Genomic DNA, 22677 nt, shown 5'->3' with positions numbered 1-22677 from the left:
AGCTGTACCTGTCCTCTGCAGGAGAGAAGCTTGCATGGGTAATGCCTGCTTGTGCTGATTCTACTCTAGCTGTACCTGTCCTCTGCAGGAGGGATGCTTTCGCGGCTAATGCCTGCTTGTGCTGATTCTACCCTAGCTGTACCTGTCCTCTGCAGGAGGGATGCTTTCGCGGGTAATGCCTGCTTGTGCTGATTCTACCTTAGCTGTACCTGTCCTCTGCAGGAGAGATGCTTGCATGGGTAATGCCTGCTTGTGCTGATTCTACCTTAGCTGTACCTATCCTCTGTAGGAGAGAAGCTTGCACGGGTAATGCCTGCTTGTGCTGATTCTACCTTAGCTGTACCTATCCTCTGTAGGAGAGAAGCTTGCACGGGTAATGCCTGCTTGTGCTGATTCTACCTTAGCTGTACCTGTCCTCTGCAGGAGAGAAACTTGCAATGTTTCTGACCACGTTGTGGCTTCTCTATAAAGAGGGGTGTTTCCACTGCTTTTTCCCCCATCTCATTAAGAACTATGGATAATTTGAATGCACTTGCATGACCTGCCGCGGCCATTCAGAAGCTTGTGTTTAATCCAGGGCAAAACTAGTTGTGGGGTCCTGACCCAGTGATTCTGGTTTCAGTCACAACTTCACAGCTTGACCAAACTATGTGACCTTTCCTTCACTCTGCTTCTTTTTTAGTGATCATCACTTTGACAGCAACTTGATATAATTTATGCAAAGTGTGCTCTATATAAAAACCTCTCTTGTATATGGTTTAAATGTCCATAATGTTGCTCCATTTATTAGCCCAGTGAGGACCTTGAATAGGTAGCATAAGACAAATGGAGGGCATCTTGTGTCACTAATAACATTTTCATCAGGGCAGAAGCGGGAAACCTGCAATATCCATCCAGGACCTGAATTGTGCAATGTCTATTTAGGATAAGTTGACTTCAATCCCAGCTTCTAAGCTTGACCATACAGTGTGATCCTAGGCACTCCTTTTCCTTGATCACATTTGAGAGCACCTTTAAAATAGCTCAAGATGCATGCTGTGCAACAACCTCACTTGTGCATGGTTTGATAGACCATAATGTTGTTCCATCTTTCAAATTAAAAGGATTACATAGGAGGAAACAAGTCAACTGACTTGCCTCATGAGTGTACTAAAATTGTCACAGCAGAAAGGGTGTGGTTCACTACTTTTAATAAAGGCCACTCAGCGCGGTGATCTGATCTAAGGTGCTAAAGTGAAACAATCCAGAATACATTTTTAAAATGAAAAAGTTAGGATTTTAACTTTAAATAAAAGTGGCAGTCACTGACGTATACAGAAGAGAGGGATATACAGGCTGAGCCAAGAACTGTTTCCTTAAGCCTCCATGGCACTGTGTTTTTGCACAGGATGCAAAACAGATGGAGCTGCTACAAATTATGGGTCTCGGCAGACACCGCCTCACTACCTCTGCCCCTTTGGTGCTAGCAGTGAAGCAGCAGATGCTTTGCTGTTGGCCTTATAGTTTGTGGTCTCAGGGTCTATGCACTTCCACTACCCACACCCAGTCAGTTGCGAGTGTAGCTTGGCAGTACGGGCACGGTCTCTTTCATAGCGCAAACTGCACTGACAATTACTCGTCCTGGTAAACATGCTGCATGCTGACAACCTTGCCAGAAGTCTGTTTCAAAGTCTGCCCCATCACCCCTCCCCCTTCTGAGGCTGGTGAACATGTCCTATGAAGCAGAGTTTTTTTCTCAATATTTCAATCAATCAATAGATTTGTGGAGTGCTGCTTGACCCCGTGAGAGTATCCTGGCACTAGCAGCGTCCAGTTAATTAGTCAAATAGCCATGTCTTAAGGGAGCTACAGAACTCTAGAAGAGATGGGGAGGACCGTAAATAAAATATTAGCTCTTTCCATGCCTTTTGCTGCTAGGTAGGCGAAGATGCGCCCTCCGCATCTGCTACGTTGGATGCGGAGGTGAGGTTAGAGAAAGGGACGCATACTTGTCTGGTGGGCTGATGGAAGTTCAGGTGGTGGTTCAAGTAGGATGGTCTGCAGTTGTGAAGGGCCTTGTATTTGCGGGTCAGGGGCTTGAAATGCCATCTTTTCTGTATAGGGAGCCAAGTCGAGGACCAGTCTGGCTGCTGCGTTCTGTATGGTCTGTAGTTATCGTAGGAGGTGGGCTGTGATCCCTGCGTAGAGACCGTTGCTGCAGTATAGTCAGCTGGAGATGAGGGCCTTGGTGATGGTGCGCCTTGAGCTTTGGGGTAGCCATTTGCATATCTTACGAAGCATGAGGAGGATGAAGCAGCAGGAGGAAGAGTCGGAGTTGACCTGATTCGTCATGGTTAGCTTGTTTTCCATAATGATGCCTAGCTTGGTCAGCGGGTGTAGGAGTAGGTCAGAGTTCTGAGGGCCACTAGGATGCGTCCCATGGGGGGATTTTATTTCCGAAAATCATTACCTCGGTCTTGTCCTTGTTGAGCTTTTGGCAGTTGCCCTTCATCCAGTTGGCAGCATTTGTCATGCAGTTGTGGAAGTTGGTCTTGGTGTTGATGGTGTTTTCGGAGAGAGACGGGATGAGTTGTGTGTCTTTGGCATAGGATATGATGTTGAGTTAGTGGGTTTTGGCGATGCTGGGCAGAGGTGTCATATAAGTGTTGAAGAGAGTGTGTCTGGGCCAGTGAGTATCCTTCGGGTACTCCACAGATGATTTCCTTGGGTTCGGAGGAGAAGGGACAAAGACAGACGTGTTGCGTTCTTCTGGTGAGGAAAGGTGATCTATCTGATAGTGGCTCCTTGGATGCCTGTTGTGTGCAACCTTTTGATGAGTGTGTGGTGGGAGACCGTATCGAAGGCTGTTGAGAGGTCTAGGAGGATCAGACCTGCAGTCTCTTCTCAAGTTGAATAGTGCTCGCATATTGTCGATAGCTGCAGTGAGGGCTGTCTCGGTGCTGTGGTTGCAGCGGAATCCTGATTGAGAGGAGTTGAGTGGGAGGTTCCATTCCGGATGCTAGGAGAGTTGTTGCTTGATGGAGCAGGGAGATTGGTCGGTAGTTTTTGAGTTCGCTGGGGTCTACCAATGGATTCTTTAGTATGGTGTTGACTTCTGCATGTTTCCAGTCCTCTGGGAAGGTGGCTGTGGCAATTGAGGTGTTTAAGTGGTGAATATGTGGCTGATTCTAGCTTCATCTAGGTCGAAGATGTGGTAAGACATGGGTCGGTTGGGGCCCAAGAATGGACCGAGTTCATGTTGGTTGCTTTCTCCTGTGGGGCGAACTGGCTCCATTTGATGTCTGTGGTAGTGGGGTTGGTGTGCTGCATGAAGAAGTCGGTGGCCTTGGGCTGGGGTTTGAAATTTTTGTAGACGTTGGCGAGCTTGTTGAGGAATATTTGATGTGAGATACCTGTATTCCTGGGAAAGACACTTGACACCTCAGGGGCAATATTCACAAACTAAAAGAAGTCGACGGAAAATAGAAGTGTCCATTGCTTGGCCTTCTGTGTTAATCTTGTGGTAGAGAGACACCAGTAAAAAACATTTAAAGCTTACCCACCTAGAATTGTAATACAGGTCTAACTGATCAACTAACAAAAGGAGAAAATAAATGTTGACATAAGTGACATAACCTCGCCCAAAGTAGGGAGCCAAATAAGTAGGAGACTACACCCAGTGGACTCAAGTACTCTTCAAAGTGTCCCAGTGCAATTCATGGAACCCGCTGATTAAGCATACTACATGGGGTAGGTGAGGGTTCATCTTACATGAGAACATGAAGGTATGGTAAATCCAAAAGGGCTTTGGCTATATCTTAAAGAAGTTTTGTACTTCCTGAATGTTTGTCTGTTTACAAATAGTGTACAATAGTCTTTTAGCACCTCTCACTCACTCTTTAGTGCGCTAGCTACCTGTGTTGTGCCAGTCCTATATGTGTATAATAATTATTCATTTTCTTTCTGCTGTTGCTACCTGTCCATAACTTATTGTTTGTGTTAGGAAAGGTTGCGCTGCTGCTGTCCATGTTGTACCTTTTTGTGACACTCGGTATAAACCTGTTCCAATCTCCATTTTCAATGCTTGTTTTAGTGCATTATGTGAGTAAAAAGGGACCGTCCCAAAATGTGAGCAGAGTTTACTTTTGGTTTTGCGTGTGAATCAAACATTTTGTGAAATAGAGTAGGCTATTTTGTAAAATTTCTTAAGATAGCTGGCTAGTGTCTCCACCTCATGTAGAACACCTCCAGCCAATTTTGTCATTAAAGTCAACAATGCTTTGCATGCTGGGATTTTGATCCCAAAATTGAACTTTTAAAAGCAAAACTATTGGTCCTGAAATAAAACATGCTGTTGGCTGAAAGAAATTATGCCAAAGCGCAGAGTTGTAAAAGGCAAAAGAACATGTTGTTTCTGCCTTTCTTTCTTGTAGCTAGTCACGGGAGGCAGAGTTAGGCTTTCAGATGCAAATAGCAGCATCTCCTGTTAATGGAATAACATTAACGTTCTTTGGAAAACTAGCTTGTCAAAAGGATCTATTTACCAGAACAATGCAAGCATCAGCAAGTTAGACGTGTCTAGAGAGACAGAAGAAAAATTACCTTTTACCTCCTCTTCTCCAGTCCACCCTCCATGTGTTTGTGTCATTTACGTGGGAGGCTCACACCTCTGTGAATGTGACACAACCTGCGTCAAACAAGTCCAGCACCGGCTGCAGATGCTGGTTCGCAAGAGCCACCAATGCCCTCCACCACCTGAGACTGTCTATTTCAACAGGCAAAATATTTACATGTGTTCGAGGCATGTGGGCTACTGAATTCATATCTGTGCATAGATCGCCGCCTAGTGTTTGGTCCGGATGATCGCACATTGTTGTCCTGGAAGAGTCTTCGAAGTATCACGAGATAGGTGGCTCCTCCCCTGGACTACAGTGCGCATGGGCATCGACTCCATCCCCAGATTGTTTTTTTCCGCCATTGGGTTTGGATGCATATTGGTACACTCCAGTTCGGAATCGATATACAACTTTCTTTTGGCCAAAAGGCCTTTAGCTTATCGTCGGTATTGTCTTGCGATCGGTGCCCAGTTCTGTTCCAGCTCAGTTCCCGAGCCGGACATCCAGAGGAGCTGCGTGGCTTTTCGGCACTGAAGGCCCGGTCGACGCCAGAGGCCTTATCGACGAACCATCATGGAACGGAGCCCGTTCAAAAGATGTCCCGGGTGCAACTCAAAATATCCTCACATCGACGTCCACCCGGTGTGCAACAAGTGCCTGTCGCCGGATCACGATGAAGCCAGCTGTATGGCTTATTCTCGTTTCCGATCCAAGAAGACGATGCGACTTCGACACGCAGCGTGCAAGGAAGCCCAGCAGATGAGGATGATGAGGGAGCAGAGCGGGAGGTTCGAGTGAACCTGTCTGATCCCGCATCGGCGATCGACTCCAGCTATGACGCTGATATTGAGATGGTCGATGCTGAAGACGTCGTCAACGAAGTAGGAGACGACGATGGGGCCTTTGGGGCCATGGAAGATAGCTCAAGCGAGGAGCTAAGCCCACAAACTAATACTGGGGCCAAGACACTTCATAAGGCTCAGGTCGAGGGATCGCCACATGGCCTTACCCAAGATCTTCCACTGGGTTCTACAGCCCCGCCTTCGGGCCCGGCTTCAGACACTTCTAAAGAGCCGCAAGTTGCCAAATCGAAACCGAAAGAGAAAGCTTCGGTGTCTAGGCAACCCAAAGCACTAGAGGCGAAATCGAAACCGAAAGTGCGTATTGGTTTGGTTGGCTCGAAGTCCTCTGAACTATCGGCACCGACGAAGCATAAAGGTGTTATCGACCTGAAGAGGCAGCTAAAGGGCGTTGAGCCAAAGACTGGCACAACAAAAGCACCGGTCAAGACGTCGACCCGAAAAAAACGGCGCCGAAGACCGTCGACACCGACAAAGGACTCGGAGCTCAGAAGGTTCTCGATCCTACGCATCGACCGGACAAGGCTAAAAGTGGTACAACCCTCGAGTCCACGCCTGGGGATGGCGCGAAGGATTCCGTTGAGGCACCGCAGCCGTCCGCCTCCTTCTCGAAGCAGGTAGCGGACTCGCTGAAGCGCATTAAGGAGAAGGCTTCGGCTGTCGGACCAAAGGATACTCCACCTCCAAAGCCTGCCGGTAAACCTCAAAAGACGTCAGAGCCCATCCACTTCACGCTGCCGCCAAAAGTGGTACCGAAGGCCTTCGTCCCTAAGATGGCCGTCGAAGCGCCCAAGAAGGTGTCCACGGGCCGAAGCCCACAACCGTGGTACCGGCCACAAAGCATCGACAACCCTCGCTTGAAGAGCAACAGGAACAATTCATCGATGCAGACACAGGCAGACTTTCTATATTTAAACGAAAAATCGCCCCGGAACAGCCCATGGAGTCGTATAGAATCCCATTGAAAAAGAAGAAGGATTCTACTACGACACCCGTTCTTGTAGAACCTATATCTCCACGTGGCCAAGATGTCTCGCCCACTTATTCGGATGTGGAAACAGGGGAAGGTGACGATGAAGAGTACAACTATCCTGTGGACACTGATCCAGAAGATCATAATGAACCCTGGGCAGATGCTGCTGACCCAGGGGATCCACACACTGCCCCAGACACTCAGGTGTATGCTGTAAAAACATCGCCTACTGAGGATTCAGCGGCGTTTAATGCACTTATTGAAAGGGCAGCCAAAAATCATGATGTCCATCTCCATGCTAACCCTATTGAAGTGGATTTTCTGTTTGACATCTTTTCCACCTCAGAGAGGACTGTCAAGACTCTGCCTATGCTGAAGGGTGTCTTGAAACATGCCGGAGAGGTATTTAAGGAGCCTACAAGGGGCAGGGTGATAAACCCCAGAATTGAAAAAAAGTACAAACCGGCGCCTGGGGACCCTACCTACATTAAGGGACAGTTGCCGTTGGACTCTCTGGTTGTTTCTAATGCCCGGAAGAGGGCTAACTCACATACAACGGGTGATGCTCCTCCCCCTGATAAAGAATCTAAGGTGCTAGAGGCATCGGGGAAAAGGGTGGCAGCTCAAGCGGCCAAATCTGGCGCATTTCAAACACTAGGGGAATTTTAGATAGGTATGACAGGGCCCATTACGACACACTGGAGACCCTGTTACAACACTTGCCAGATGCATATAAGGAGGCAGCAGAGATGCTCATACTGGAAGGGAAGCTCATATCAAATGCTTCTATCAAATGTGCACTGGACGCAGCAGACACCGCAGCCAGAGCCGTTAACATAAGTGTCATGTTGAGGCCACATGCCTGGCTCAGAATCTCCTGGTTCAAGCCAGAGATACAGACCACCATTCTAAATCGGCCAGTAAACCCTGATCATTTTGGCCCAGAGGTGGACACCACCTTGGAGAAAATCAAAAAGGACACTGAGACTGCAAAGTCTATGGGGGCTCTCCAGTCGCAGCAGTTCAGGGGTGGTTCTTTTCGTCGCTCAAGCAATAGAGGTGTTTCCAGAGGCCAGCTGTCCCAGCAAACACAGTACAATAAAGGTGGCGCGCAAACCACATAAACCAAACAAAGTAGAGGTGGCTATCGTGGAAACAGCGCCAAGGGCAGAGGTCGTGGAAACAACAGCTCCAGATCCTCCGCCACTAACAAACAGTGACGCCTTGTCACTGCCCCCCGACCATACAACACCGGTCGGGGAGGAGACTCCAACAGTTCCTGCCGGTCTGGAAGTCCATCACCACAGACAGGTGGGTCACAAAGCTTATCCAGTACGGTTATTGTCTGTAGTGAACATCCACTCCACCCAACATACCCCCAAGACACCGTCCTATGTCCACAGAGCATTTGCACTTATTGCAGTAGGAGGTACTCGTCATGCTGCAAAAAGGGGCAATCGACCTCGTGCCTGTGGAAGAAAGAGGTATAGGAGTGTACTCACTGTACTTCTTGACTTCAAAAAAGGACGGGTCCCTCAGACCCATACTGGACCTCAGACCCCTCAATCAGTACATTCTATCAGAACACTTTCACATGCTTTCGTTGCAGCAGGTTCTACCGTTGCTCAGTCAGGGAGATTTCCTAGCAACATTAAATCTGAAGGATGCATACTTTCATATTCCGCTACACCCGTCACACAGAAAATATCTCAGATTCACCGTTCAAAATCAGCATTACCAATTCAAGGTCCTCCCTTTCGGAGTAACGACGGCACCCAGGGTGTTTACAAAGTGCCTGGCGACAGTGGCTGCACACCTACGGAGACAGAACATTCATGTCTACCCTTATCTGGACGACTGGCTTATCCAGGCAAAGTCGGCCCAGCAGTGTGCCTCCCACATGTCCCACACCATTCACCTTCTTCACGATCTGGGATTCTCACTGAATTACCCAAAGTCCCACCTTCAGCCCGCCCACATACGGCAGTATCTGGGCGCGACAATAGACACTCTCGCAGCCAAAGCACAGCCAAATTCAGTGAGGATCAGCAGCATTCAATCGCTGATACAGAAACTCAGACCTCAACACTCGCTTCAGGCACGAGTGTTCATGCAGTTGATAGGCATGATGGCCTCCTGCATCTTCATAGTCCCGCACGCGAGACTACATATGCGTCTGCTTCAGGAGTGCTTAGCACGTCAGTGGAATCAGGCTCACGGACAGTTGAAAGACCTAGTGTTGGTAACCGGTCGTGCATACAACTCTCTGCATTGGTGGAATCCACAAAACCTTTGCAAGGGACGACCGTTCCAGGAGCTTGGCCACAGATCATTCTGACGACAGACGCATCTCTCCAGGGTTGGGGAGCTCATGTACTCCACTACACTGTGCAGGGACTATGGACAACGCAGCAAAAGAAGATGCACATCAACCTTCTAGAGCTGATGGCTATCTTCATGGCGATGAAAGCATTCAAGTTACATCTGTTCAACAAGGTTGTGTTGATCCGGACGGACAACATGACAGCCATGTACTACATTCATAAACAGGGAGGAACACACTCTCCACAGTTGTCTCATCTGGCTCAGAGCATGTGGAAGTGGGCCATTCAGAGGAACATCTTCCTCATGGCGGAACACCTCCCAGGCAAGGACAATCAGATGTCGGACCTGCTCAGCAGGTACAGCCACCAAATGCACGAGTGGGAGATACATCCATCAGTACTTCACCCGTACTTCCAGCGGTGGGGTCATCCAGAGATAGACCTGTTCGCCACAAAGGAAAACGCCAAATGCCGAAGCTTTGCCGCCAGGTTCCCACACCCACAGTCGCAGGGCAATGCAATATGGATGAACTGGTCAGGCTTATTTGCGTATGCTTTTCCCCCAGCACCTCTAATACCGCTGGTGGCACGCAAGCTGAAGCAACACTCGATGACGCTCATCCTGGTTGCTCCGCCGTGGGCACGCCAACCATGGTACACCACGTTTCTAGAACTATCCGTGGTACCGCATCAAAGGCTGCACCTCACACCCAGGCTTTTGACGCAGAGCCATGGCGACATTCAGCACCCAGATCCGCAACATCTCAACCTGGCAATCTGGCTCCTGAGACTTTGGAATTTGGCTACCTCAATTTGCCTCCAGACTGTATGGATATCATAAGGGAGGCAAGAAAGCCCACCACCAGAGCATGCTATGCGGCGAAGTGGAAGCGGTTTGTCATTTACTGTGCAGACCACAACATTAACCCGCTAGACGCTTCTACTCACATCATCATTTGTTATCTGTTACATCTATACAAATGCAATCTGGCCTATGCTTCCATTCGCATACTTTTGTCCGCAGTAGCAGCTTATCTACAAAACGGGCAGCATCTCTCACTTTTCAGAGTGCCGGCCATTAAAGCTTTTTCGGAAGGACTCAAACGAGTCATTCCTCCCCGGACCCCGCCAGCTCCTGAATGGAACCAAAATGTGGTCCTCACCAGACTGATGGGTCCACCTTTTGAGCCTCTACATTCCTGCGAGATTCAGTTCTTGACGTGGAAAGTGGCTTTCCTGATAGCGATTACTTCACTGCGACGCGTTAGTGAACTCCAGGCACTAACTATCCAAGAGCCATTCATACAAATTCACTCCAACAGGGTGGTGCTTCGCACTAACCCAACATTTCTTCCTAAGGTAGTTTCGCAGTTCCATATCAATCAGACTATTGAACTGCCTGTGTTCTTCCAGAATCCTGAGTCAGTGGCGGAGAGGATGCTCCACACACTAGACGTCAAGAGAGCCTTAATGTACTACATTGATAGGACCAAAGATTTTCGAAAAACAAAACAACTGTTTGTTGCCTTTTTGCCACAGCACAAAGGCAACCCCATTTCCAAAGCAGGTATAGCCAGGTGGATCGTTAAGTGCATTCAAATTTGCTATGAAAAAGCCAAGCGCACTTTAACGGTCCCCCCACGGGCCCACTCCACCCGCAAGTTGGGGGCCTCCATGGCTTTCCTTGGAAATATTCCTTTAAAAGACATATGTAGAGCAGCCACATGGTCTACCACACACACATTTACGAAACACTACTGTGTAGATGTGCACTCCAAACAGCAGGCAGCTGTAGGGCAGGCTGTTCTGAAAACACTTTTTCAAACTGCTGCAGCTGGCACAGGCGGCCGCCGCTAATGGAGGGACTGCTATGCATTCTATGCACAGATATGAATTCAGCAGCCCACATGCCTCAAACCGAATATGCTACTTACCAGTATGCATCTGTTCTTGGCATGTAGGGCTGCTGGCAATCATAACGCCCGCCCTCCTCCCCAGCGCCTGTAGCGGCTGCAGCACTCCTAATTACTCTTAGCATAATCATCACTCACGGTGTTACACTCCATCTTTGCCGCAATGGCTAAAAACAATCTGGGGATGGAGTCGATGCCCATGCGCACTGTAGTCCAGGGGAGGAGCCACCTATCTCGTGATACTTCGAAGACTCTTCCAGGACAACAATGTGCAATCATCCGGACCCAACACTAGGCGGCGATCTATGCACAGATATGAATGTCAGCAGCCCTACATGCCAAGAACAGATGCATACTGGTAAGTAGCATATTCGCTTTCGGGGCTACTCGGTCCTAAACACTCCTTACCTCCTCTATACCCGAGCCACTCTCCTTAGCCATGTTTTCCTGCAGCCGGCTGGCTGTGAATGGACTAACGCCTCAGCCCGCCAAGTCATAGGGAGAAGTCTGTCCACTGCAAAGGTGAAAGGCTCTTTATCCATCTCCCTGCTGAGTCTGTACTCAAGGTGATTGGAACTGTGTGCCCATTGCCAGCTCCTGAGCCCATCCTGACATAGAGGTGTCAGTCCACAATAAAGGTGAAGGATTCTGTATCTCGTGAGATCGTTCAGTACTAGCAGTGACCGACTCTGAATAACCATACCTACAGCCTAAGCACATCCTGCCCTAGAGGCCTGTGCCAATCCACTGTAAAGGCAATATGCTCTGCCGATCCCCTGCGTGTCTCCGAAGCTAGAGGTGTGTGTGCCCTTAGCCAACGCCTGAACCCACCCTGTCTTGTGCTCAGCCAGCTGGTGATAGGTTCTCTACCGCCATCTCTATCCTCTGTGCCTGTACAGTTAGGAGCCTGTATGTTGCTGTAACTAACACGCACGTCACCCACCTGTAGTGGGGCAAAGCTATGTTCTCAACCATGTAATCATTTTCTATTCTCTCTCTCTCTCTCTCTCTCTCTCTCTCTCTCAGACTGGCCGCATTGACAAGTCTTACCCCACTGTGTGCGGTCACACTGGACCCGTCCTGGACATTGACTGGTGCCCACACAATGATGAGGTTATTGCCAGCGCCTCAGAAGACTGTAGCGTCATGGTAAGTTGTGACCAGTGTGCAGCTCCATAGTGGCCTCCATGTGTGACATCATGGGTGTAATACTGCCATCTTCTGTCCCCAGGTGTGGCAGATTCCTGAGAACGGCCTTGTGGCACCACTGACTGACCCCGTGGTCACTCTTGAAGGCCACTCCAAACGGGTGGGCATCATAACCTGGCACCCGACAGCACGGAATGTGCTCCTGAGCGCAGGTGAGAACGACTCTGTCTTCACATTGCTTGTGTTCAGCTTTACACTAATCTTTCATCGAACATTGCATCTGTTCAGCTTTACGCTAGTCTCGTTTATCTAACATTGAATGTGAACAGTTTTACACTTGTCTATTTAATAGAACTTTGCTTTTGAACAGCTTTTTACTAGTCTATTTCATCAGACATTGCATGTGTACAGCTTTACACTAGTCCATATCAGAGAACTTTGCATGTGTACAACTTTGCACTAGTCTTTCATTGGATATGGCACATGTACAGCTTTACACTAGTCTTTCACCGAACATTGGATTTGTACAGCTTTACGCTAGTCTGTTTCATCGAACATTCCATATATACAGCTTTACACTTGCATGTGTACAACTTTACACTAGTCTGTTTCGTAGAACAGTGCATATGTACAGTTTTACACCAGTCTGTTTCATAGGACAGTGCATTTGTACAGCTTTACACTAGTCTGTTTCATCGAACAGTGCATGTGTACAGCTTTACACTAGTCTGTTTCATCGAACAGTGCATGTGTACAGCTTTACACCAGTCTGTTTCATAGGACAGTGCATTTGTACAGCTTTACACTTGTCTGTTTCAATAGGACATTCCATGTGTACAGCTTTACGCTAGTCTGTTTCATAGGGCATTGCATGTGTACATCTTTACACTAGTCTTTCATCGAATATTACATTTGTACAGCTTTACACTAGTCTGTTCCATAGGTCCATGGCACATGTACAGCTTTACACTAGTCTGTTTCATAGGGTATTGCATGTGTACAGCTTTACACTAGTCTGTTCCATAGGACATGGCACATGTACAGCTATATAATCTGTTTAATCGAACATTGCATGCGTACGCCTTTGCACTGGTCTATTTAATCGAACATTGCATGTGTACAGCTTTACACTAGTCTGTTTCATCGAACATTGCATGTGTACAACTTTACACTAGCCTTTATTTGGCATTCATTGACCTAAAGACTGCCTTTGACCTAGTGCCCAGAGAGCAACTATGGGGCGTGTTGGCGGATATGGGGATTCCCCCAAATATTCTGTCGATCTTAGTGCGATTGCATGATGGTAATTTTGCGCAGGTGCGATGGGGCACTGATGAGCAGAAAACTAGTAGGATACCTGTGGGGAAAGGGGTACGCCAGGGATGCGTTCTTGCTCCCACCCTTTTTTCACTATATGTGAATGGGGTTGTGGAGCACTTACTTAAACATCCTTCAGATGCACCATCCTTGGCAGGGGAGAAAATTCCCACTCTTCTCTTTGCCGATGACACGCTATTAATTTCAAAAACTCCGGCGGGTCTCCATGGCCTCTTAGCTAGTTTTCAGACCTTTTGTGACCAACGGGGCCTAGTAATAAATACAGACAAAACAAAGTATTTGGTTTTAAATCCCCCCCAAAAAATTAGGTCGTCCCCCTGTACTAAATAAAACCCCTCTGGAAAGGCTCACCGTTTTTGATTATTTAGGTATCCGGATCACGGATACTATGCAGTGGACCCCCCATCTGCTGAAAATGTTGCTCAATCACAAAAGGGTCACAGGGGCACTTGCTAAAGAACAGCGATCTTCTTCAACTAAGCCCATCGCCCCTGTTATGGATATTTATAAGGTGAAGGGTGTTAGTTCCGCCTTGTATGGCGCAGAACTTTGGGATACTTCTAACACCGATCTTCTAACTAGGTCTGAGAACAAGTTCTTAAAAGGTATTATGTCCCTCCTGCAGAGCACACCTACGCTACCCCTCCTGCTGGACCTTGGATGTCAACAAATTAGCGATGTGGCAAGACTACGACCATTACTTTTATGGGCTAGGCTGTGGCTTGTCCCTGAACTTGCCAAATACGCTAAAGGCCTAGCGGAGGTGATGTCAACGACGGGGTGGCACAGGATAAGATGGCTAACCGACGTTAAGGCTCTGCTTGGTAAATTGGGACTCAGTGAAGCCTGGGAAAGTCGGTCCTCCCCCCCCCCCCCCCCCCCCGAAACCTGTCCTAAAAACTTTGTATTGGAACTGGTTCAGTAGCAGAACCACTACGGACCCATCTCTTGGCAGGCTTACAGAGGAGTTTATAATACACAAGGACGCACCTTACTGGGAGCTCTATCTGGATATGGTCTGGAAACCTTACGACAGGGCCCTGTATTTCAGATTCAGAGTAGGGTCTCTTCCTGTACGTGCCCTAACAGCCCACTGGAAGCCACAGTATCAGACAATTGCATTCTGTCCCTTCTGTGGCACCATCACGGAGTCAGTAGAACACTTCTTGTTTGTCTGCCCGTCTTATGCACGCCCAAGGCAACTGTGGCTTAAACCTGTATGTAGGGCCATCGGTACTAGACACTTTTCCGTGGCACTCCGAATTTTAATATCAGATACTCGGCCCATGTATGTCTTCGGCCTTGCAAAATGTTTGTCATGGGCATGGTCCATCAGGACAAAACGGCTATTAATTACTGTTTAATTGATTGATTTTTAGGTTTCGCCTATTATCATTCGCTTGCGAATGTAATAGGCGAGAATTCAAGTGCTCCATCGACTCGTCAAACCACTGCGGTTTTTTCACAGTGCATGTGAGTCACGTGACCACAAAAGCGGGTCACGTGACCACACAAGCACGCGCATCTCCCTAATCCGCCTGCCACACTTCTCCTCCCCTCGCTCGCATTCCCGCCCCCCCACCAGGCTCTCCTGCCCCCATCCGGCTTCCCTCCGGCCATTTGCCAGCATATCAACACTGTAAATTTATGAGGAGAAAGATACAAGATAATTTAATAGCAGCATACTAGGTTGTCATGTTGATTGCAACGTGCCAGAAAAGACTAACTACAACCACTCGTAGCAAATGCTACCCGTTCACAACGGCTACAGAGGCGCATCGAAGCCAATGCGATTCACTTTAACCATGAACAAGCACTGGCGTTGCCAATAGGTTTCGCATTTGGAAAGTTGGAGCTATTGGTTTTGTAAATGACATTTTATATTTATATATTGTTATTGACAATGCCAATAACTATATATAAATATAAAATGTCATTTACAAAACCAATAGCTCCAACTTTCCAAATACGAAACCTATTGGCAACGCCAGTGCTTTTTAATTCTACAACCGATTGATAAATGGTTATTTCTTTTAAAGATTGTTGGGATCCTGTTTTATGCTATGGAATTCGGCCATCTTAAATTTGTATTTGTTACAATGCTTTTAATCTTTCTGGATAAAAACTTTTAATGAATGTAAATCTTTTCTGAATGGATCCATGTTGTATTTTTTATGTGTTGCTTTTATGATGTAACAATCGAAATAAAGCCGTTGAACTGAACTGAACTTTACACTAGTCTTTCATCGAATATTACATTTGTACAGCTTTACACTAGTCTGTTCCATAGGTCCATGGCACATGTACAGCTTTAAACTAGTCTGTTTCATAGGGCATTGCATGTGTACAGCTTTACACTAGTCTGTTCCATAGGACATGGCACATGTACAGCTATATAATTTGTTTAATCGAACATTGCATGCGTACACCTTTGCACTAGTTTATTTAATCGAACATTGCATGTGTACAGCTTTACACTAGTCTGTTTCATAGAACAGTGCCTGTGTACAGCTTTACACTAGTCTGTTTCATCGAACATTGCATGTGTACAACTTAGCACTAGTCTGTTTCATCAAACATTGCATTTGTACAACGTTGCACTAGTCTGTTTTATACGACGTGGCACATGTACAGCTATACAATCTGTTAATCGAACATTGCATGCGTACATCTTTGCACTATTTATTATTTATTTAAAAGTTTTATATAGCGCGGACAAGATCTTTGCAGATATCAGAGCGCTTTACATAGAGGGGTACATGAGGGAGCATAGTCATACAAATAAATCAATAAATCAAACAGAACAAATAGGTGACTGCAAAGCCAATCATGTGAGTAATGAGACAACTCATAATGAGACAACTCATACAAATAGGCAAAGGGGTCAAACATGTAGTACAGATCCGTGCCGAGTATTAACAGAGATCGAGATACTGGTTCAAGTGTATTTAGCCATGAGGATAGCTTTTACTTCTTTTTTAAAGAGTGTAGTGGAAGAGATAAGTCTGGTTTCGGGAGGGAGTGCGTTCCAGATCCTAGGCACCATTCCTGAGAAGGAGCGCTTATATGTTTTTTCCTTCCGGAATCTTCGAGGTTTCAGCAGAAGATTGTTTGTGCCTCTAGTGTTTCTGGTTCCGCCAGAGATTGTCAGTTTCTGAGCGAGGTAGCCGGGTGAGTTTAGGTGAACCGCCTTGTGTGTCATGCAGGCGATTTTCAGATGTATTCTGGCTTCAAAAGGCAGCCAATTCAGGGATTTCAAGTCAGGGGTAATATGGGGGTGCTTTTTTGACCCAGTGATGAGTCTCGCTGCAGCGTTTAGAGAAGCTCTTAGTGGTGCGGTTGTAGTTAGGGGGAGTCCGCAGAGGGCGGTGCTACCGTATTCAATTCGAGGGATGACTAGTGCTTGTACCGCGGTTTGGAAGTCTTTGGCTGGGAGGAAGGGTTTAAGTTTCCTCAGAGTATTGATCTGGAAGTTCGCTCCCTTAGTTGCCTTGCTGATATGTTTCTGCATGTTGAGATTGGTGTCAAGTGTTATGCCTAAAGATTTTGCTGAGTCCACGATGGTGGGTTGGACATTGAGTGCGGTTAGGTGTTTAAGCCAAATTTGAGTGGTGGAGATCTTCGCTGGAGGTGAGATCAGAAGGAACTCTGTTTTCAGGGCATTGAGTTTGAGGTGATTATTGGCAAGCCAGGATTGGGTGCATCTGATTGTTGAGTTCAGGAGCAAGAAGTCCTTGGGGGATTGTAATTTGAGATAAAGTTGGGTGTCATCGGCGTACATGTGAAAGTGTACATTGGATGCTTGTAGCAAGGTGGTGAGTGGTTCCATGACTAGGTTGAACAGAGTTGGGGATAGAGAGGAACCTTGGGGGACGCCTAGCGTTACAGGTATTGGCGAGGACATCCGGTTGTTGCTCTTGAATTTCTGCGACCTGTTGTGAAGAAAGGAAGTGAACCACTTGAGAACAGTTCCAGATGAACCCATTCTTGTGTTTAGTAGTTCTAGTAAATTCTCATGTTTAACGGTGTTGAATGCTGAAGAGAGATCAAGAAGGATGAGGGGGCAGGTGTCATTTTGGTCTAGCATTTGAAGTGCGTCGTCAATTATGTGAGTCATAGCTGTTTCTGTACTGTGTCCTGCTCGGAAGCCTGACTGGTGAGGGTTGAGGAGATCAAATTGTTCAATGTGTTTAGTCAATTGTAGTTGTGCGCATTTTTCCAGCAGTTTGGCGAGAGTGGGAGTATTGGTAATGGGACGGTAGTTGTTGAGATCAGAGGGGTCGGCTGTGGGTTTCTTTAGTAGAGGTGTGACTTGACCAACTTTGAGGGAGTCAGGTATGCTTCCTTGTTGGAGAGAGCTGTTGATAATTTTAGTTCAGAGAGGGAGAAGCAAAGGGGTAAAGTCTTTTACTGCGGTAGCAGGAAGGGGGTCCGTGAGGTGATTGGATGGTTTCAGGGTGCTGAGCAGTTTGCCAATTTCTTTTTCCGAGTATGTGCCAAAGGTTGACCATGTAGCATTGTTTTTTGGTTCAGTGGGTGCTAGGCACTGGGGTTTGGAGTAGAGGCTTGCGTCAATAAGGAGATCGCTTTTTATGTTGTCAGTTTTTTGGATAAAGAAAGCTGCGAAGTCTTCACAGGAGGGTGCTTTACGCACAGTGTTGAGTGGTTGGGGTTGATCCTTGGATTGTGATCTGATTAGCTCAAACAGTTTTCTCGGGCGGTTTTTTGCTTGGTCGAGCTGGAGGCTGAAGAAGTCTGATTTTGAGCGTTTTATTTTCCTGAAGTAGGCGTTTCTTTTTTTCTTCAGGTCTTTTAAGTGCATTGCAGAGGGAGCTGATCTCCAGGTACGCTCTGCCATTCGCATGTCTCGTCTATCCTCATTGAGACTCCCGTCGTACCATGGGTTGGAGATTTTAGTAGAGGCTCTTTTTAGCTGCATAGGTGCAGCCTCATTAATTATTGAGGTCATAGTGTTGAGATAGTGGTCAGTCAGAGTTTGAACGTCCGTATCGCCTGTCGGTGGAAGTAGGAGATTGCACCTGTTAGGGGGCAAAGAGCCTGGGTTGAGTTTTTTCATGTCTCTTTTCCAGACTTTGGGCTTGGAGAGTTGAGCCGGGTTAACTTTAACTTTTTCATTGATGAAGAATGTGACGATATGATGATCTGACCAGTCACTGGGTTGGATGGACTCGAGTTGGATAGAGTCCTCTTTGGAGATGATCAGGTCAAGGATAGAACCTTTCTCATGGGTCGGGCTGTTGCATATTTGGGTGAGGTTAAGGGCGTCGAGGAAATTTGTAAGACTATTTACCACCGCGTCATTGCGATCGTTCCAGTGGAGGTTAAAGTCACCAAGGTATATTTGGGTGAGCTGCCGTCCGGAATTGGTTGAGATCATATCCATGATTTGTTGGGAAAAGGTAAAGTTGTCCCTGGGAGGGTGGTAAATGCTGTGGAGAGAACATATCGGTTTGCCCTCACTAATAATGTCGAGGCAGGTGTATTCCCAGGATGTTGGGGATGGTAGGGAGGTGGAGTTGACTTTCAGAACAGAGATGTTGTTCCTGTAGATGCATGCGATTCCACCACCAATTTTGCCTGATCTGTCGAGCCTGATAATGTGGTAGTTGGGAGGAACTAGAATGTCCATTATAGGTGTCGAAGATTCAGTTAGCCAGGTTTCAGTCAGGATGATTAGGTCAAGGTCCAGCGATAAGAGGAGATCAGCAATGGCGGCGGAATGTTTCGAGGCCGATCTGCAATTGAGGAGAGTGCATTTGAGACGGGGTGTGTTGAGGGTGGTAGGTGGTTCTAGAGAGAGGGGGACTTTTCTAAGGTTATTGGGGATGGAGGATCTGCTGTTTAGTGTGGGGGGGTCTAAGGGGATTTGAGTGTATCGTGGAAATGGTGAGGTGTGGGGTGGATGTGTGATTTTGGGGGGCTGGGTCATAGGAGCGGAGAAGGGTGAGTGTGTCGAGGTCAGAAGTAGGGTTGTGGGTGCGACGAGGGCGGTTGTTGCGATTACGAGCTGGGATTGAGGTCCGGTTGGGGGAGAGTTGAGTGAGAGAGTTAATCAGAAGGGCGGAGGACAAGTTGGGCGGGGAGGTGTAGTTGTGTGAGGGGTTGCAGGGGCGACGAGGGGGCCGAGGGCAGTTGCTGCGACTATGCGCAGGGATTGACGCCCGGTGTAGGGCGTGTTGAGTGAGGGAGTCCGCGGGAGGGGTAGTGGCCAATTTGGGCGGGGAGGTGGAGGTAGGTGATGGGTGTATGGGGTGTGTGGAGAGTAGTTCTTTGATGATGTGTATGTCTTCTTTGATCTGGAAGAGAGTGGCCATGATGTTGTCCATCGTGGGGTAGGTGGTGGAGGTGGGGGTGGCAGTCAAAGGTGAATGACTGACCAGGGAATTCGCGTGCTGGTGGGAGAGTGGGCTGGTGTTCGAGCAGGGTTGCGTTGTGTTAGTGTACGGTGCACTAGTCTATTTAATCGAACATTGCATGTGTGCAGCTTTGCACTAGTCTGTTTTGTAGGATATGGCACTTGTACAGCTGTACACTAGTCTGTTTCATAGAACATTGCATGCCTAAAGCTTTACACTAGTCTGTTCCATCAAACTGTACAACTTTGCACTAGTCTATTTTATAGGACATGATACATACACAGCTTTACACTAGTCTGTTTTATAGAACAGTGCATGTGTACAGCTGCACACTAGTCTGTTTCATAGAACATTGCTTCCCTACAGCTTTACATTAGTCTTTTGCATCAAACATTGCATTTGTACAACTTAGCATTAGTTTATTTTATAGGACATGGCACATGTACAGCTATACAGTTTCATCTAACATGGCACGCGTACAGCTTTACACTGGCCTATTTAAGCGAACATTGCATGTATCGGCTTTACACCAGTCTGTTTCATAGGACAGTGCACATGTACAGCTTTACACCAGTCTGTTTCATCGAAAATTGCATGTGTACAGCTTTACACAGTTTCATTGAATAGGTGCATGTGTACAGCTTTACACGAGTCTGTGTCATAGAACAGTGCATGTGTACAGCTGCACACTAGTCTGTTTCATCGAACATTGCATGGGTACAGCTTTACACCAGTCTGTTTCATAGAACAGTGCATGTGTATAGCTTTACATTGTTTCATTGGACATTGCTTTCCTACAGCTATACAGTAGACTGATTAATCGAACATTTCATGTGTACAGCTTTACATTAGTCTGTTTTGTAGAACAGTGCATGTGTACAGCTTTACACTAGTCTGTTTCATAGGACATTGCATTTGTACAGCTTTATACTAGTCTCTTTCATATCATAGGACATTGCATGTTGAAGAAAAAAGAAACCTTCTCAGGGGTCTCACTGATACTTGGTCCTTTTAAACCAACAAAGAAAGAAATTGGCACAGAAGCTGTAATATAAAAGTAACATCTTTAATAACCTCAAATGAGGGAGACTATGTCACATAGAAGCCTTAGCAAATGAATGAGGCAGTCTAAGGAGTACAGAAAACGGAGGCCTTATATATGCGTAGGGTTACATAGTCCGCATAAGACCAAGGGTAGGACCTGGCGCATGTTAGCATGCAAAATGACTAATATGGGCATGCAAGATCTGCTTGCTCAACAAAGTGGGAGGAGAGTTACTTCTCCATACAGCAGCAAGAATAGCCTGACAGTTGTATAAGAGGAGCAGGTGCATTCTACTTGCTAGGCCCTTCTGAGCATGCAAGCTCGGAAGAATGAAACCGCACATGGCTACCTAAAATGGCTGCCAAAATACAAAATGGCTTTCAGCTCATGCTAACAAATCCCTGCAATATTTAACAATGTGTACAGCTTTACATTAGTCTGTTTCATAGGGCATTGCATGTGTACAGCTTTACACTAGTCTGTTTCATCTAACATTGCATGTGTACAGCTTTACACTGTTTCATTGAACAGGTGCATGTGTACAGCTGTACACTAGTCTGTTTCACACGGCATTGCATGTGTACAGTTTACACTAGTCCGTTTCATCGAACATTGCATGCGTACAGCTTTACACTGTTTCATTGAACAGGTGCATGTGTACAGCTTTACACTAGTCTGTTTCACAGGGCATTGCATGTGTACAGTTTACACTAGTCCGTTTTATCGAACATTGCATGTGTACAGCTTTACACTGTTTCATTGGACATTGCTTTCCTACAGCTATACAGTAGTCTGTTTCTTCGAACATTGCATTTGTACAGCTTTACACTTACTTCTCTCATAGGACATAGCAAATGTACAGCTATATAGTAGTAGTCTGTTTCATCGAACATTGCATTTGTACAGCTTTGCACTGGTCTATTTCATAGGACATTGCATTTGTACAGCTTTACACTAGTCTCTTTCATAGGATATTGCATGTGTACAGCTTTACACTAGTCTTTGATCGAACATTGCATTTATGCAGCTTTGCACTAGTCTTTTTCATAGGATATTTCATGTGTACAGCTTCACACTAGTCTTTTCATAGGACATTGCATGTGTACAGCTTTACACTAGTTTTTGATCGAACATTGCATTTGTACAGCTTTGCACTAGTCCATTTCATAGGACATGGTACATGTACAGCTATACAGTAGTCTGTTTCATTGAACATTGCATGCGTAAAGCTTTGCACTAGTCTATTGTCTACCCTGACTTGTCAAACCTGTCTCTCATTCAATAATGCAGCTTTCTTCTTTCTCTCTAGTATTGGCTCTCCCCCTTCAATCGACGTACAATTTCTGCTTTTCTGCCTCGTTCCCCTCTGTGCCTGTGCGTCCTGTTCTGGTGCAGTATTTTGATCTCCGTAGTAGATTCAGCACAGGGCTTGGTTGAGCCAGAAGGGCCATTTTTTCTGGGACTCGCTGAATTAGGAGTATGACCCATGGATGCTAATTTGAATCTTGCTCTTTGCTATACACTGCTCTTTCTGCATATCTATGCTTCTTTTTACACTCAACCCCCCCCCCCCCCCTTCTGCTTGTTCTCCTTTTTTCTGCTGGTCTTCACTGTCCTGGTTGATCTCCACTCTTGTTCCACAGGCTGTGATAATGTGGTGATTATCTGGAACGTGGGCACTGCGGAGGAGTTGTACCGGATGGAGGACCAACACCCAGACCTCATTTACAATGCTTGCTGGAACCGCAATGGAAGCCTCTTTTGCACGTCTTGCAAGGACAAGAGCGTGCGCATCATTGATCCCCGCCGTGAGATCGTTGTGGCGGTGTGTATGAACAAAGCTTACCTACTACATAGTGTCCTGGGGAATACAAACTCGCTCACTCACTCATTCATCCAGGGAGGCTGCACATGCTTGGGTCCTGTCCTGCCCGATCCATACTCCCTCCCACTCCTCTTTACAAAGTACCTTAAGCTGAGCCCCTCTCCTGTGTTCACATAGCGTCTGCCCAGCCCATCTCCTGTGTTCACATAGCGTCTGCCCAGCCCATCTCCTGTGTTCACATAGCGTCTGCCCAGCCCATCTCCTGTGTTCACATAGCG

The 22677-nt window shown here is 46.8% G+C and overlaps 1 protein-coding gene across 1 annotated transcript in view; it reads left to right on the top strand.

The window, feature by feature from the left end:
* Positions 1 to 22677, top strand: part of LOC147659037 (coronin-1B-like) — a 111126-nt gene that overhangs the window by 11531 nt on the left and 76918 nt on the right. Inside the window, exons 2-4 of the mRNA XM_086952025.1 lie at positions 11692 to 11814; positions 11897 to 12026; positions 22218 to 22399. Of these exons, the coding sequence (XP_086808151.1) occupies positions 11692 to 11814; positions 11897 to 12026; positions 22218 to 22399 (435 nt within the window). The remainder of the gene's footprint in view (positions 1 to 11691; positions 11815 to 11896; positions 12027 to 22217; positions 22400 to 22677) is intronic.

Source organism: Lissotriton vulgaris, unplaced genomic scaffold (genome assembly GCF_964263255.1).
Source record: "Lissotriton vulgaris unplaced genomic scaffold, aLisVul1.2 SCAFFOLD_1858, whole genome shotgun sequence".
Classification (NCBI taxonomy): domain Eukaryota; kingdom Metazoa; phylum Chordata; class Amphibia; order Caudata; family Salamandridae; genus Lissotriton; species Lissotriton vulgaris.
This window is presented reverse-complemented; position numbering and strand designations above follow the sequence as displayed.